Genomic DNA, 16,048 nt, shown 5'->3' on the forward strand with positions numbered 1-16,048 from the left:
TTTGAAGGTAAACTTCCCCTTTAAAGAAAAGACCTGTTAGAGCCACTGGCACATGGAGCGCTGGGAGAATACACTGCCCAAGCCAGGAGTAAAGAGCAGGCCCTTTGGGTGAGGTGGGTGGCTATGAGCCTTTTGGGTGAGGTTGGTGGCTATGAGCCCCTTGGGTGAGGTTGGTGGCTATGAGCCTTTTGGGTGAGGTTGGTGACTACGAGCCCTTTGGGTGGCTACGAGCCCTTTGGGTGAGGTGGGTGGCTATGAGCCCTTTGGGTGGCTACGAGCCCTTTGGGTGAGGTGGGGGGCTATGAGCCCTTTGGGTGAGGTGGGTGGCTTTGAGCCCTTTGGGTGAGGTGGGTGGCTACGAGCCCTTTGGGTGGCTACGAGCCCTTTGGGTGAGGTGGGTGGCTATGAGCCCTTTGGGTGGCTACGAGCCCTTTGGGTGAGGTGGGGGGCTATGAGCCCTTTGGGTGAGGTGGGTGGCTTTGAGCCCTTTGGGTGAGGTGGGGGGCTACGAGCCCTTTGGGTGAGGTGGGTGGCTATGAGCCCTTTGGGTGGCTACGAGCCCATTGGGTGAGGTGGGTGGCTATGAGCCCTTTGGGTGGCTACGAGCCCTCTGGGTGAGGTGGGTGGCTATGAGCCCTTTGGGTGGCTACGAGCCCTTTGGGTGAGGTGGGTGGCTACGAGCTGGCCCTATCAGCTGGTCGCGGCCCATTTGTGGTACTGTGCTCACCCCCGGCTCCAGCTTTCTACTGTTTCTCCTGTGCATAAATATCCGGATATAGAAGTAGAAGTATCTCCCATAGCCGGGAAGAGGCCACTTTCCCTTCCTGCTCCATGTGAAATCCTTGTTAATATTCTGTCACTGTTTGCCCAGAGGGGTGATATCCAGGGCTTACGTTGGGCAAACATGTCTCGGGCCGGCTGTCTCACTGCCATGGTTACCCACCGGCAAACTCCGGCCCGGCCGCGGATACAGAGCCGCCCCTTCTACCTTCAGATTCAGGAGAGAAATATAACATGTATGTGTGGGATTCATTCCCGAATGGCTCGAATGGGGGGTCACGTGATGGGCAAGGGGTTAACCCACTGGGCTAAAAGGGGTGGTTCACCTTTGAGTTAACTTTTAGTGGGATGTAGAGAGTGATATTCTGAGACAATTTGCAGTTGGAGTTTTTTAGTTCTTCTGGTTGCTAGGGTCCAAATTACCTTAGCGATTGGGGAGTTGATTGGATGAGAGACAGGAATATGAATAGGGGAGGGGCTGAATAGAAAAAGAAGTTCTAAAAAGTAACAATAAGAATAAAACTGGAGCCTCACAGAGCAATAGGGTTTGGCTGCCGGGGTCAGTGACCCCCATTTGAAAGTTGCAAAGAGTCAGAGGCCATAGGGGGCAGATTTCAGCTGCAGATTCAGGGCCTTCAGCTTATCTGCCCCATGTATGGGCACCCCCATACATTTGCCATTCTATATTATACTAAAAGTTTACCACCCCTTTGAGTAGGCGGGGTTTATTAAACAGCTCATATATACCCCATTCTGTGCCCAGCTGGGGTACCCGCCAATCCATAGTGCCCAGCTGGGGTACCCGCCAATCCATAGTGCCCAGCTGGGGTACCCGCCAATCCATAGTGCCCAGCTGGGGTACCCGCCAATCCATAGTGCCCAGCTGTGGTACCTGCCCATCCATAATGCCCGGCTGGGGTACCCACCCATCCATAGTGCCCAGCTGGGGTACCCACCTATCCATAGTGCCCAGCTGGGGTACCCACCTATCCATAGTGCCAGCTGGGGTACCCGCCAATCCATAGTGCCCAGCTGTGGTACCTGCCCATCCATAATGCCCGGCTGGGGTACCCACCCATCCATAGTGCCCAGCTGGGGTACCCGCCCATCCATAGTGCCCAACTGGGGTACCTGCCTATCCATAATGCCCAGCTGGGGTAGCCACCTATCCATAGTGCCCAGCTGGGGTACCCGCCTATCCATAGTGCCCAGCTGGGGTACCCGCCCATCCATAGTGCCCAGCTGGGGTACCTGCCCATCCATAGTGCCCAGCTGGGGTACCCGCCCATCCATAGTGCCCAGCTGGGGTAGCCACCTATCCATAGTGCCCAGCTGGGGTACCCGCCTATCCATAGTGCCCAGCTGGGGTACCCGCCTATCCATAATGCCCAGCTGGGGTACCCACCTATCCATAATGCCCAGCTGGGGTAGCCACCTATCCATAGTGCCCAGCTGGGGTACCTGCCTATCCATAGTGCCCAGCTGGGGTACCCGCCTATCCATAGTGCCCAGCTGGGGTACCCGCCTATCCATAGTGCCCAGCTGGGGTACCCGCCTATCCATAGTGCCCAGCTGGGGTACCCACCTATCCATAATGCCCAGCTGGGGTACCCGCCAATCCATAGTGCCCAGCTGGGGTACCCGCCTATCCATAGTGCCCAGCTGGGGTACCCGCCTATCCATAGTGCCCAGCTGGGGTACCCGCCTATCCATAGTGCCCAGCTGGGGTACCCGCCTATCCATAGTGCCCAGCTGGGGTACCCGCCTATCCATAGTGCCCAGCTGGGGTACCCGCCTATCCATAGTGCCTCGCTGGGGTACCCGCCTATAACCCCCCCTCGTTGCTTAATGGGCCCAGTGTCGTGTAAAGAGCTGTCAGCCCCCAGTGTTTAGAGGGAACATGTGAGTTACTGTGCCCCCAGCCCCACCGTGCAGGATAATACACTTATTATATACATGTTTGTAAAGCGATGACATGTAATCCTCTGTATCCCCCCCTTCCCTTTTATTGGTGGGAAGCGCGGCCACTTTGACACCGGTTTAGTCTTCGGTTTAGTCTTCGCTCTGCCTTTAACCTGCTGGATGAACTTACTGGCGGCAATGAATCATTTCATGGGCTGGATTAACCCTTTGACAGCCCCATTGGGAAAACACTGCAGCTTTCTTTCATTTTAAAGGGGGAGGTTCATCTTTAGTAGGTTATAGAATGGCCAAATCTAAGCAACTTTTCAGTTGGTCTTCGTTATTTATTTGTTACCGTTTTTTTAATTATTTGCCTTCTTCTTTCAAATGGGGGTCACTGACCCCGGCAGCCAAACTCTATTGCTCTGTGAGGCTCCAGTTTTATTGTTATTGTTACTTTTTATTCCTTATGTTTCTATTCAGCCCCTCCCCTATTCATATACCAGTCCCTCTTTCACACCCCTGCCTGGTTGCTATGGTAAGTTGGACCCTAGCAACCATATAGCTGCTGAAATTTCACTGCAAAACCGGTGAACAAAAAGGTAATTGAAAAAAAACCAATATCAATACAGGGGGAGGGTAACTGTGCATTAACCCTATAATACAGGGGGAGGGTAACTGTGCATTAACCCTATAATACAGGGGGAGGGTAACTGTGCATTAACCCTATAATACAGGGGGAGGGTAACTGTGCATTAACCCTATAATACAGGGGGAGGGTAACTGTGCATTAACCCTATAATACAGGGGGAGGGTAACTGTGCATTAACCCTATAATACAGGGGGAGGGTAACTGTGCATTAACCCTATAATACAGGGGGAGGGTAACTGTGCATTAACCCTATAATACAGGGGAGGGTAACTGTGCATTAACCCTATAATACAGGAGGGGGGGTAACTGCATTAACCCTATAATACAGGAGGGGGGGTAACTGTGCATTAACCCTATAATACAGGAGGGGGAGGTAACTGTGCATTAACCCTATAATACAGGAGGGGGGGTAACTGCATTAACCCTATAATACAGGAGGGGGGGGTAACTGTGCATTAACCCTATAATACAGGGGAGGGTAACTGTGCATTAACCCTATAATACAGGGGAGGGTAACTGTGCATTAACCCTATAATACAGGGGGAGGGTAACTGTGCATTAACCCTATAATACAGGAGGGGGGGTAACTGTGCATTAACCCTATAATACAGGGGGAGGGTAACTGTGCATTAACCCTATAATACAGGAGGCGGGTAACTGCGCATTAACCCTATAATACAGGAGGCGGGTAACTGCGCATTAACCCTATAATACAGGAGGCGGGTTAGCATTGGGGGCTTGCAGGCGACTATTAGGGTTTAAAAAAGCTTAGAATAAGATTCAAAAATAGTGATTTTCAAAAAAAAGTGAAATAGGAAATGTTAACCCCCTGTGTGCCGGGTCAGCAAGTTACCCTGTCAGCTGGCTTTCATTTTAAAGAATTGCACATCAATTAGCCGGCCAAGAAACTGCTGTTATTCTAAATGGTGGGCCGGAGTGTTCCAAAGTACCTCCCCGTGGGGGGATTCGAGGCAGGGAAAGAAGGAACAATAGACAGGTTAGAGATTTGTTGCCATTTATATCAACGGCTCGATGTGGTACCAACAGAGCCCAACGGAGCGTTGATTTCTGACACATTTCATCTCCCTGTTGCTTTTACTTTTCTAAATGTTAATATTTGTCTTCCTTTTCCATATGCGGCGGGTAATGTGTAGGCTTTTTGACCCCTGCTACCCCCTGTCCCCGGCAGAGGAGATATGTCCAAAGAGTATATTATCTGTTTACTTTCCCTTACACCGACTTACCTTGTGTGTGACAGCTGCCATGTCGTTTGCTTCATCGGAAGCATTTCCCGCAGACTGCAGCGGTGCCAGCGGTGCCCTGTGCTACTAGATACAGTGAATGTGCCTTTGCAGTTACCTTTCTGGGAGAATCCCTCTATAGGGGGACCAGTGCACAGATAAACCTCTGTAAAGCCAAAACAAAGGGGTGTAGGGAGGGGGTTGTTTATACAGAGCTCATTATCTCAGTTTAAACTAACTGATCTATTTACAGGGGAGGTCGTGAATGGGAAAGCAAAACAAAAGTAGAATAACTGCATCTTTTGCTGATAGGAGGTTAACGGTGTCCTTATTTCTTCCCGTGTCCCCAGATATCGACGAGTGTTTGGTGAACAACGGCGGCTGTGACCATTTCTGCCGGAACACGGTGGGGAGTTTCGAATGCAGCTGCCAGAGAGGGTACAAGCTACTGACAGACGAGCGCAGCTGCCAAGGTAAGAGCCTCGGCCATATTGAAAATCACGGGTGTTAACAACGGCGCTGCCGTTTGTATGCAACACACTCTGTTAGCCAATGAGCTGAGGCTTCTGGCAAGGCCCGAACTGGCAATCTGTGGGTTCTGGAAAGGCCCAGACAGGCAATCTGTGGGTCCGTGAAAGGCTCGGACTGGCAATATGTGGGTTCTGGAAAGGCCCGGACTGGCAATCTGTGGGTCCTGGAAAGGCCCGGACTGGCAATGTGTGGGTCCTGGAAAGGCCCGGATTGGCAATCTGTGGGTCCTGGAAAGGCCCGGACTGGCAATCTGTGGGTCCTGGAAAGGCCCGGACTGGCAATCTGTGGGTTCTGGAAAGGCCCGGACTGGCAATCTGTGGGTCCTGGAAAGGCCTGGTCTGGCAATCTGTGGGTCCTGGAAAGGCCTGGATTGGCAATCTGTGGGTCCTGGAAAGGCCCGGACTGGCAATCTGTGGGTCCTGGAAAGGCCCGGACTGGCAATCTGTGGGTTCTGGAAAGGCCCGGACTGGCAATCTGTGGGTCCTGGAAAGGCCTGGATTGGCAATCTGTGGGTCCTGGAAAGGCCCGGACTGGCAATCTGTGGGTCCTGGAAAGGCCCGGACTGGCAATTCTGTGGGTTCTGGAAAGGCCCGGACTGGCAATCTGTGGGTCCTGGAAAAGGCCCGGACTGGTAATCTGTGGGTCCTGGAAAGGCCCGGACTGGCAATGTGTGGATCCTGGAAAGGCCCGGACTGGCAATGTGTGGGTCCTGGAAAGGCCCGGACTGGCAATGTGTGGGTCCTGGAAAGGCCCGGACTGGCAATGTGTGGGTCCTGGAAAGGCCCGGACTGGCAATGTGTGGGTTCTGGAAAGGCCCGGACTGGCAATCTGTGGGTCCTGGAAAGGCCCGGACTGGCAATCTGTGGGTCCTGGAAAGGCCCGGACTGGCAATCTGTGGGTCCTGGAAAGGCCCGGACTGGCAATCTGTGGGTCCTGGAAAGGCCCGGACTGGCAATCTGTGGGTCCTGGAAAGGCCCGGACTGGCAATCTGTGGGTCCTGGAAAGGCCCGGACTGGCAATCTGTGGGTCCTGGAAAGGCCCGGACTGGCAATCTGTGGGTCCTGGAAAGGCCCGGACTGGCAATCTGTGGGTCCTGGAAGGCCCGGACTGGCATCTGTGGGTTCTGGAAAGGCCCGGACTGGCAATGTGTGGGTCCTGGAAAGGCCCCGGACTGGCAATCTGTGGGTCCTGGAAAGGCCCGGACTGGCAATCTGTGGGTCCTGGAAAGGCCCGGACTGACAATCTGTGGGTTCTGGAAAGGCCCGGACTGGCAATGTGTGGGTCCTGGAAAGGCCCGGACTGGCAATCTGTGGGTCCTGGAAAGGCCCGGACTGGCAATGTGTGGGTTCTGGAAAGGCCCAGACTGGCAATGTGTGGGTTCTGGCAAATGCCAGAGGGGCTGCTGTAAGGTGCCACAAACACTCACTATTTATTGGGCCTATTTGGAACCCTATCCCCAGCCGGCTGCGTATATGTAACTAAATACCCGGGGGGGGGGGGCAGAATAGGTTCAACATTAACCTCTTCATAACCACGGCGCGCCTCGCTGCCAGCACTGTGCCATTATGCAGCAGCCAAAGTGGAGCTTTATTTTGCACCTGAGCCAAGGCCCCCGGCCCAGGTATGTGCGCCTGTTGGATGGGGGCAGGGAAACTGCTTCCAAGTTATTATAAGCTCCGGCTATATTCCTAATAAAATAAAGGGATTAGGGAACCGCAGGGGGGATTACTTGTTCCCTTGGTTTATCAGCCCCTCCAGGTTTGATTGGTTTGTGTCCCTCTGGGCCAAACAGACATAATTCCTTATGTGCAAAAACAGGCCAGTCCCAGATCCAGTAGCCTTAGTGCCTTGTAATTCTATGGTCTGATGGGAATGTGATAGGGACCTTAGATTGTAAGCTCACTGGGGCAGGGACTGATGGGAATGGGATAGGGACCTTAGATTGTAAGCTCACTGGGGCAGGGACTGATGGGAATGTGATAGGGACCTTAGATTGTAAGCTCACTGGGGCAGGGACTGATGGGAATGTGATAGGGACCTTAGATTGTAAGCTCACTGGGGCAGGGGCTGATGGGAATGTGGTAGGGACCTTAGATTGTAAGCTCACTGGGGCAGGGACTGATGGGAATGTGGTAGGGACCTTAGATTGTAAGCTCACTGGGGCAGGGACTGATGGGAATGGGATAGGGACCTTAGATAGTAAGCTCACCGGGGCAGGGACTGATGGGAATGTGATAGGGACCTTAGATTGTAAGCTCACTGGGGCAGGGGCTGATGGGAATGTGGTAGGGACCTTAGATTGTAAGCTCACTGGGGCAGGGACTGATGGAATGTGGTAGGGACCTTAGATTGTAAGCTCACTGGGGCAGGGACTGATGGGAATGGGATAGGGACCTTAGATAGTAAGCTCACCGGGGCAGGGACTGATGGGAATGTGGTAGGGACCTTAGATTGTAAGCTCACTGGGGCAGGGGACTGATGGGAATGGGATAGGGACCTTAGATAGTAAGCTCACTGGGGCAGGGGCTGATGGGAATGGGATAGGGACCTTAGATTGTAAGCTCACTGGGGCAGGGACTGATGGAATGGGATAGGGACCTTAGATTGTAAGCTCACTGGGGCAGGGACTGATGGGAATGGGATAGGGACCTTAGATTGTAAGCTCACTGGGGCAGGGACTGATGGGAATGTGGTAGGGACCTTAGATTGTAAGCTCACTGGGGCAGGGACTGATGGGAATGTGGTAGGGACCTTAGATTGTAAGCTCACTGGGGCAGGGACTGATGGGAATGGGATAGGGACCTTAGATAGTAAGCTCACTGGGGCAGGGACTGATGGGAATGGGATAGGGACCTTAGATAGTAAGCTCACTGGGGCAGGGACTGATGGGAATGGGATAGGGACCTTAGATTGTAAGCTCACTGGGGCAGGGGCTGATGGGAATGGGATAGGGACCTTAGATTGTAAGCTCACTGGGGCAGGGGCTGATGGGAATGGGATAGGGAGCTGATCCCCAGAGCTCCTGATGGCTGCTGTTCTCCCTCCCCTGGTGCGCTCTGGGGAGGAGGGTTGGGCTGGCAGCGGGGGGCCCATGGGGTGGCATAGTCTGACCCTGTCCAGGGCTGTCCCCTCAGGGGCTCCCCATCCCAATCACAGACCCTCCTCCCCCCAGTCGGGAACTGGGGAGTAGCACCTGGGTCAGAGAGTAAATAGGAGGAGCAGGACTGGGGCCCATAAGGACCAGGACCCACTGGATTTATTGCCGGCCCAGTCTGACCCCTGCTGCCTCACAGAGCCCCTCACTTCCCAGCAACATCCCACCATTGGCCCAATTCCAATGTATTTTGCAAGAGATTATACAGAACAACCTATAACCCCCATTATATAACCTTGGGGTCTCGGCGCTGCCCAGCCCAACAGGATCCGCCGGCGCTCGTAGCTCCGGAACAGAACGGCTCCATTTGCCAATATTTGTGTATTTAGTGGGAGCCTTAATGTGCGTATGGGGCGCCCCCCCGGGCACAAACGTTATGGCTGCTAAATGAGGTGTTGCAATACTAAGCGCTTTTATTTTATTGCCTCTGGTTACTTACTGGGCCCGAATGTTCCCTTAATGAGCCCCAGAGTGCTTTAATCAGAACAACATTGTCAGGCTTTTATGGGCGAGGGCCCTGCTCTTCCAAGAACATAAATTCTAATTTAAGGCCGGTGGAGTCCAGGGGAGACGCTTATCGTCTGTACGGCAGGAAAAGGAACTCTCGGCGCGGAGCGTTTAATGAAGCCTTTGAGTAAAAACAGCCCTCGCTCATTAAATATGAAAGGGACTGAGGTCAGGTTGGTCCTGGGCTAATAGACAGGAGCTCAGGGCTGCAGACGCGGTTCTGTTGGCCGCTATTTATATATATATAGGCTCAATAGCAGCGCCGGAACCGCGCCAGCCCTTGCACTTGACATTGTCTCTTTACCCCATAAATAATATATTTATAAAGTAAGGATTGGGCAGCCGAATGCTACGGAGATTTTACGTACGGGGTTCGGGGCTAAAGCTGGGCATGTGTGGGCCAGATCTGCTCAAAGGGAGGGCCCCATACTGGGGCCAGTAAGCTGCAGATCCAAGGCCAATTTGGCCACTCGTGTTGTGCCGGATCAGGCCGATCGGATACAGAGGGACCTACTGAGAGCCAATGGACCCAGTCAGATCACCAATGTGCTCCTTATCCGGTGGGATTCTCCTAACTGCCCTGGACAACTCCTGACAAGATATCGATCGGGCAGTTCCATTAGGGTGGACACATATATGGGCCAATAAGCTGCCAATTTGGCCAGTCGTGTTGTGCCAGATCAGGCCAATCTGATACAGGGGGGCCTACTGAGATCCTTTGAACCCAATTAGATCACCAATGTGCTCCTTATCCGGTCAGATCCTCCTAACTGCCCTGGACAACTCCTGACAAGATATCGGTCGGGTAGTCCCATTGGGGGGGACACATATATGGGCCAATAAGCTGCCAATTTGGCCAGTCGTGTTGTGCCAGATCAGGCCAATCTGATACAGGGGGGGCTACTGAGATCCTTTGAACCCAATTAGATCACCAATGTGCTCCTTATCTGATGAGATTTTCCTGCCCTGGACGATAACGGTCGGGTAGCCCCATGGGGGGGACACATATATGGGCCAATAAGCTGCCGATCCAGGGCTTCTTATCCAGTGGGATTCTACAAACTGCCCTGGACGATATCGGTCGGGTAGCCCCATGGGGGGGACACATATATGGGCCAATAAGCTGCCGATCCAGGGCTTCTTATCCAGTGGGATTCTCCAAACTGCCCTGGACGATATCGGTCGGGTAGCCCCATGGGGGGGACACATATATGGGCCAATAAGCTGCCAACCCAAGGTGGGATTCTCCAAACTGCCCTGGACGATATTGGTTGGGTAGCCCCATAGGGGGGGACACATATATGGGCCAATAAGCTGCCAACTCAAGGCTAATTTGGCCACTTGTGTTGTGCCAGATCAGGCTGATCTGATTCAGAGGGGCCTACAGAGACCCATTGGACCCAATCAGATCACCAATGTGCTCCTTATCCAATAGGATTCTCCAAACTGCCCTGGACAACTTTTGACAAGATATCGATTGGGTCTTCCCATTGGATGGACACATATATAGGCCAATAAGCTGCTGCCTCTGTAGGTAGTCACCCCCAGTACGGCCATCTTTAAAAAGGGCATACAGCCACATCCATTTGTTCGGCCAGATATGGGCCAAAATAAGCACCTAATTGGCCAGCAAGTTGGAACAACTTTTTATTAATCTCCTTTCCCATCAAATCCCATTCTAAGCCCTCGCTGATTGGAAGCTGCTAATTGCCTTTAAAGGGGTTGGTCATCTTTGAGTTAACTTTTAGTAGGATGTAGAGAGTCATATTCTGAGGCAGTTTGCAATTGGTCTTCATTTTTTTTATTATCTGTAGGTTTTTAATTATTTCACTTTTTCAGCAGCTCTCCCGTTTGGAATTTCAGCAGCTATCCTGTTGCTAGGGTCCAACTTACCTTAGCGACCAGCTAGTGGATTAAATGAGAGACTGGTATCTTTATAGGAAAGGAACTAAACAGAAAGAAAAGTAATACAAAGTTACAATAAAAAATGTAGCGTTACAGAGGGATTGTTGTTTGGCTGCCGGGGTCAGCGACCCCCATTTGAAACCTGGAAAGAGAAGAAAAAGACAAATCATTATTATAAACTATAAATAATGAAGACCAATTGAAAAGTTGCTTAGAATTGCCCATTCTATGACTAAACGTTAAGCGTTTGGGTTGAACAGGATCCTTAGGTTTCTATGTTCTTTGTTTCATTGGCATAAACCCCCCCCCCCATAAATAACATTTACCCCAATTAACTGGAACAGTGCGGTTCCGCATAGGTCATTCCGGTCTGCCAGGGGTTAAGTGCCAGTTCCCTGTATCCTGATTGTGCCTATTGGCCGGATCCTTGTTCCTTCTGGCCTGTCTGCTCCTATAAAATCAACTAATCCCCGTAATAAAAACCATATTCCCCTCCAGCCAAATAAACCGCTCTGTTCCTTTACTTTGTGATTAGGAGCCGGCTCTGCGCTGGGCGAGCAGCAAACTTAATAAGGCCCTTTATATAGGGGCTTATGGGAAATGTACTGTGCCCCCCACATTAGGTGTATCCCCCCAACATTCCCCTTTATATAGGGGCTTATGGGAAATGTACTGTGCCCCCCACATTAGGTGTATCCCCCCAACATTCCCCTTTATATAGGGGCTTATGGGAAATGTACTGTGCCCCCCACATTAGGTGTATCCCCCCAACATTCCCCTTTATATAGGGGCTTATGGGAAATGTACTGTGCCCCCCACATTAGGTGTATCCCCCCAACATTCCCCTTTATATAGGGACTTATGGGAAATGTACTGTGTCCCCCACATTAGGTGTATCCCCCCAACATTCCCCTTTATATAGGGGCTTATGGGAAATGTACTGCGCCCCCCACATTAGGTGTATCCCCCCAACATTCCCCTTTATATAGGGGCTTATGGGAAATGCACTGTGCCCCCCACATTAGGTGTATCCCCCCAACATTCCCCTTTATATAGGGGCTTATGGGAAATGTACTGTGCCCCCCACATTAGGTGTATCCCCCCAACATTCCCCTTATATAGGGGCTTATGGGAAATGCACTGTGCCCCCCACATTAGGTGTATCCCCCCAACATTCCCCTTTATATAGGGGCTTATGGGAAATGTACTGTGTCCCCCACATTAGGTGTATCCCCCCCAACATTCCCCTTTATATAGGGGCTTATGGGAAATGTACTGTGCCCCCCACATTAGGTGTATCCCCCCAACATTCCCCTTTATATAGGGGCTTATGGGAAATATAAAGGAGGGGTTGGGTGGGACCCGACAAGCCCAGTGGGGTGGGTGCCAGAGCCTGGAGGGTGCGGGTTGGCAGTTAGACTTCCCAGCTCAGTGCCAGCGCTCAGCTGCTAAATATCAAAGCGGCCGGGGGGGGAGTGTAGAAATGAGGTTTTATCTGCCCCCCCCCCCCCCCCCGCCTGTGGCTCAGTTTATAATGATAATGGGGGACGGGCAGCTCTGCGCCACTAAATGAGCCCAAATTGCCTATTAAAGGTTCACTTTGTGGCCTCATCTGCTGCCTCTATTCTTCCAATTCTCAGCCCCCGGCACATCCAGCACCGGCCTAGTAGCCAGCTAGCCTAAAGCTTGGCCCGGCCCCCTCCTTGGCTACCAACTCGGCTAGCCTAAAGCTTGGCCTGGCCCCCTCCTTGGCTACCAACCCAGCTAGCCCAAAGCTTGGCCCGGCCCCCTCCTTGGCTACCAACCCGGCTAGCCTGAAGCTTGGCCCGGCCCCCTCCTTGGCTACCAACTCGGCTAGCCTGAAGCTTGGCCCCACCACCTCCTTGGCAACCAACTAGGCTAGCCTGAAGCTTGGCCCGGCCCCCTCCTTGGATATCAACTTGGCTAGCCCGAAGCTTGGACCGGCCCCCCCTTGGCTACCAACCCGGCTAGCCTGAAGCTTGGCCCGGCCCCCTCCTTGGCTACCAACCCGGCTAGCCCGAAGCTTGGCCCGGCCCCCTCCTTCTCTACCAACCCGGCTAGCCCTAAGCTTGGCCTGGTCCCCTCCTTGGCTACCAACTCGGCTAGCCTGAAGCTTGGCCCCGCCCCCTCCTTGGCTACCAACCCGGCTAGCCTGAAGCTTGGCCCCGCCCCCTCCTTGGCTACCAACCCGGCTAGCCTGAAGCTTGGCCCGGCCCCGTCCTTGGCTACCAACTCGGCTAGCCTGAAGCTTGGCCCCGCCCCCTCCTTGGCTACCAACCCGGCTAGCCTGAAGCTTGGCCCCGCCCCCTCCTTGGCTACCAACCCGGCTAGCCTGAAGCTTGGCCCGGCCCCGTCCTTGGCTACCAACTCGGCTAGCCTGAAGCTTGGCCCCGCCCCCTCCTTGGCTACCAACCCGGCTAGCCTGAAGCTTGGCCCGGCCCCGTCCTTGGCTACCAACTCGGCTAGCCTGAAGCTTGGCCCCGCCCCCTCCTTGGCTACCAACTCGGCTAGCCTGAAGCTTGGCCCCGCCCCCTCCTTGGCTACCAACTAGGCTAGCCTGAAGCTTGGCCCGGCTCCCTTCTATTCAGCCCCTCCCATTCATATTCCTGTCTCTCATTCACACCACTCCCTGGTTGCTAAGGTAACTTGGACCCTAGCAACCACCCTTGGGGGTGCAGGGGCACAGTTGGGGGAGGAGGATCAGCTAAGGGAGCGCTGGCAGGGATTTGGGATATAAAATGCCCACTTTGCCAGCAAGTGAAGTGAATATGGAGGAATATCGTATATATTTAAAGGGGAACTTTACCCAAAAATGTCTTATTTTTCTTTGCCTAATGAAAACATTGTCATTCTTAGCAAATCCCCAGTATATCATAGTGTTTTATTGGTTTTAAACTTACACTGACTACTGAAAGCTGTGTGTGCCTGTCCCTTTCTGTGTGTGCCTGTCCCTTTCTGTATCTGCCTGTCCCTTTCTGTATCTGCCTGTCCCTTTCTCTGTCTGCCTGTCCCTTTCTGTATCTGCCTGTCCCTTTCTGTGTCTGCCTGTCCCTTTCTGTATCTGCCTGTCCCTTTCTCTGTCTGCCTGTCCCTTTCTGTATCTGCCTGTCCCTTTCTGTATCTGCCTGTCCCTTTCTGTATCTGCCTGTCCCTTTCTGTATCTACCTGTCCCTTTCTGTATCTGCCTGTCCCTTTCTTATCTGCCTGTCCCTTTCTGTATCTGCCTGTCCCTTTCTCCTGTCCTGCCTGTCCCTTTTCTGTATCTGCCTGTCCCTTTCTGTATCTACCTGTCCCTTTCTGTATCTGCCTGTCCCTTTCTGTATCTGCCTGTCCCTTTCTGTATCTGCCTGTCCCTTTCTGTATCTGCCTGTCCCTTTCTGTGTCTGCCTGTCCCTTTCTGTATCTGCCTGTCCCTTTCTGTATCTGCCTGTCCCTTTCTGTGTCTTGCCTGTCCCTTTCTGTATCTGCCTGTCCCTTTCTGTGTCTGCCTGTCCCTTTCTGTATCTGCCTGTCCGCTTTCTGTATCTGCCTGTCCCTTTCTGTGTACTGCCTGTCCCCTTTCTGTATCTGCCTGTCCCTTTCTGTGTCTGCCTGTCCCTTTCTGTATCTGCCTGTCCCTTTCTGTATCTGCCTGTCCTTTCTGTTCTGCCTGTCCCTTTCTGTATCTGCCTGTCCCTTTCTGTGTCTGCCTGTCCCTTTCTGTATCTGCCTGTCCCTTTCTGTGTCTGCCTGTCCCTTTCTGTTCTGCCTGTCCCTTTCTGTGCTGCCTGTCCTTTCTGTGTCTGCTGTTCCTTTCTGTATCTACCTGTCCCTTTCTTTATCTGCCTGTCCCTTTCTGTATCTGCCTGTCCCTTTCTGTATCTGCCTGTTCCTTTCTGTATCTGCCTGTCCCTTTCTTTATCTGCCTGTCCCTTTCTGTATCTGCCTGTCCCTTTCTGTATCTGCCTGTTCCTTTCTGTATCTGCCTGTCCCTTTCTGTATCTGCCTGTCCCTTTCTGTATCTGCCTGTTCCTTTCTGTATCTGCCTGTCCCTTCTGTATCTGCCTGTCCCTTTCTTTATCTGCCTGTCCCTTTCTGTATCTGCCTGTCCCTTTCTGTATCTGCCTGTTCCTTTCTGTATCTGCCTGTCCCTTTCTGTATCTGCCTGTCCCTTTCTTTATCTGCCTGTTCCTTTCTGTATCTGCCTGTCCCTTTCTGTATCTGCCTGTCCTTTCTGTGTGTGCCTGTCTCTTTCTGTATCTGCCTGTCCCTTTCTGTGTCTGCCTGTCCCTTTCTGTGTCTGCCTGTTCCTTTCTGTATCTGCCTGTCCCTTTCTTTATCTGCCTGTCCCTTTCTGTATCTGCCTGTCCCTTTCTGTATCTGCCTGTTCCTTTCTGTATCTGCCTGTCCCTTTCTGTATCTGCCTGTCCCTTTCTTTATCTGCCTGTTCCTTTCTGTATCTGCCTGTCCCTTTCTGTATCTGCCTGTCCCTTTCTGTGTGTGCCTGTCTCTTTCTGTATCTGCCTGTCCTTTCTGTGTCTGCCTGTCCCTTTCTGTGTCTGCCTGTTCCTTTCTGTATCTACCTGTCCCTTTCTTTATCTGCCTGTTCCTTTCTGTATCTGCCTGTCCCTTTCTGTATCTGCCTGTCCCTTCTGTATCTGCCTGTTCCTTTCTGTATCTGCTGTCCCTTCTGTATCTGCCTGTCCCTTTCTGTATCTGCCCCTGTCCCCTTTCTGTATCTGCCTGTCCCTTTCTGTATCTGCCTGTCCCTTTCTGTATCTGCCTGTCCCTTTCTGTATCTGCCTGTCCCTTTCTGTATCTGCCTGTCCCTTTCGTATCTGCCTGTCCCTTCTGTATCTGCCCTGTCCCTTTCTTTATCTACCTGTCCCTTTCTTTATCTGCCTGTTCCTTTCTGTATCTGCCTGTCCCTTTCTGTATCTGCCTGTTCCTTTCTGTATCTGCCTGTCCCTTTCTCTGTCTGCCTGTCCCTTTCTTTATCTGCCTGTCCCTTTCTGTATCTGCCTGTCCCTTTCTGTGTCTGCCTGTCCCTTTCTGTGTCTGCCTGTCCCTTTCTGTGTCTGCCTGTCCCTTTCTGTATCTGCCTGTCCCTTTCTGTGTCTGCCTGTCCCTTTCTGTGTCTGCCTGTTCCTTTCTGTATCTACCTGTCCCTTTCTTTATCTGCCTGTCCCTTTCTGTATCTGCCTGTCCCTTTCTGTATCTGCCTGTCCCTTTCTGTATCTGCCTGTCCCTTTCTTTATCTGCCTGTCCCTTTCTGTATCTGCCTGTCCCTTTCTGTATTCTGCCTGTTCCTTTCTGTATCTGCCTGTCCCTTTCCTGTCTGCCTGTCCCTTTCTTTATCTGCCTGTTCCTTTCTGT

At 52.5% G+C, this 16,048-nt stretch overlaps 1 protein-coding gene across 6 annotated transcripts in view; it reads left to right on the top strand.

The window, feature by feature from the left end:
• scube1 (signal peptide, CUB domain, EGF-like 1) overlaps positions 1–16,048 on the top strand; it is a 147,579-nt gene that overhangs the window by 110,605 nt on the left and 20,926 nt on the right. For all 6 annotated transcript variants that reach the window (XM_031898495.1, XM_031898496.1, XM_031898498.1 and 3 more), the window contains one exon: positions 4,926–5,048. In XM_031898495.1, the coding sequence (XP_031754355.1) occupies positions 4,926–5,048 (123 nt within the window). The remainder of the gene's footprint in view (positions 1–4,925; positions 5,049–16,048) is intronic.

The sequence above is a fragment of the Xenopus tropicalis genome, chromosome 3 (assembly GCF_000004195.4).
Source record: "Xenopus tropicalis strain Nigerian chromosome 3, UCB_Xtro_10.0, whole genome shotgun sequence".
Taxonomy (NCBI): domain Eukaryota; kingdom Metazoa; phylum Chordata; class Amphibia; order Anura; family Pipidae; genus Xenopus; species Xenopus tropicalis.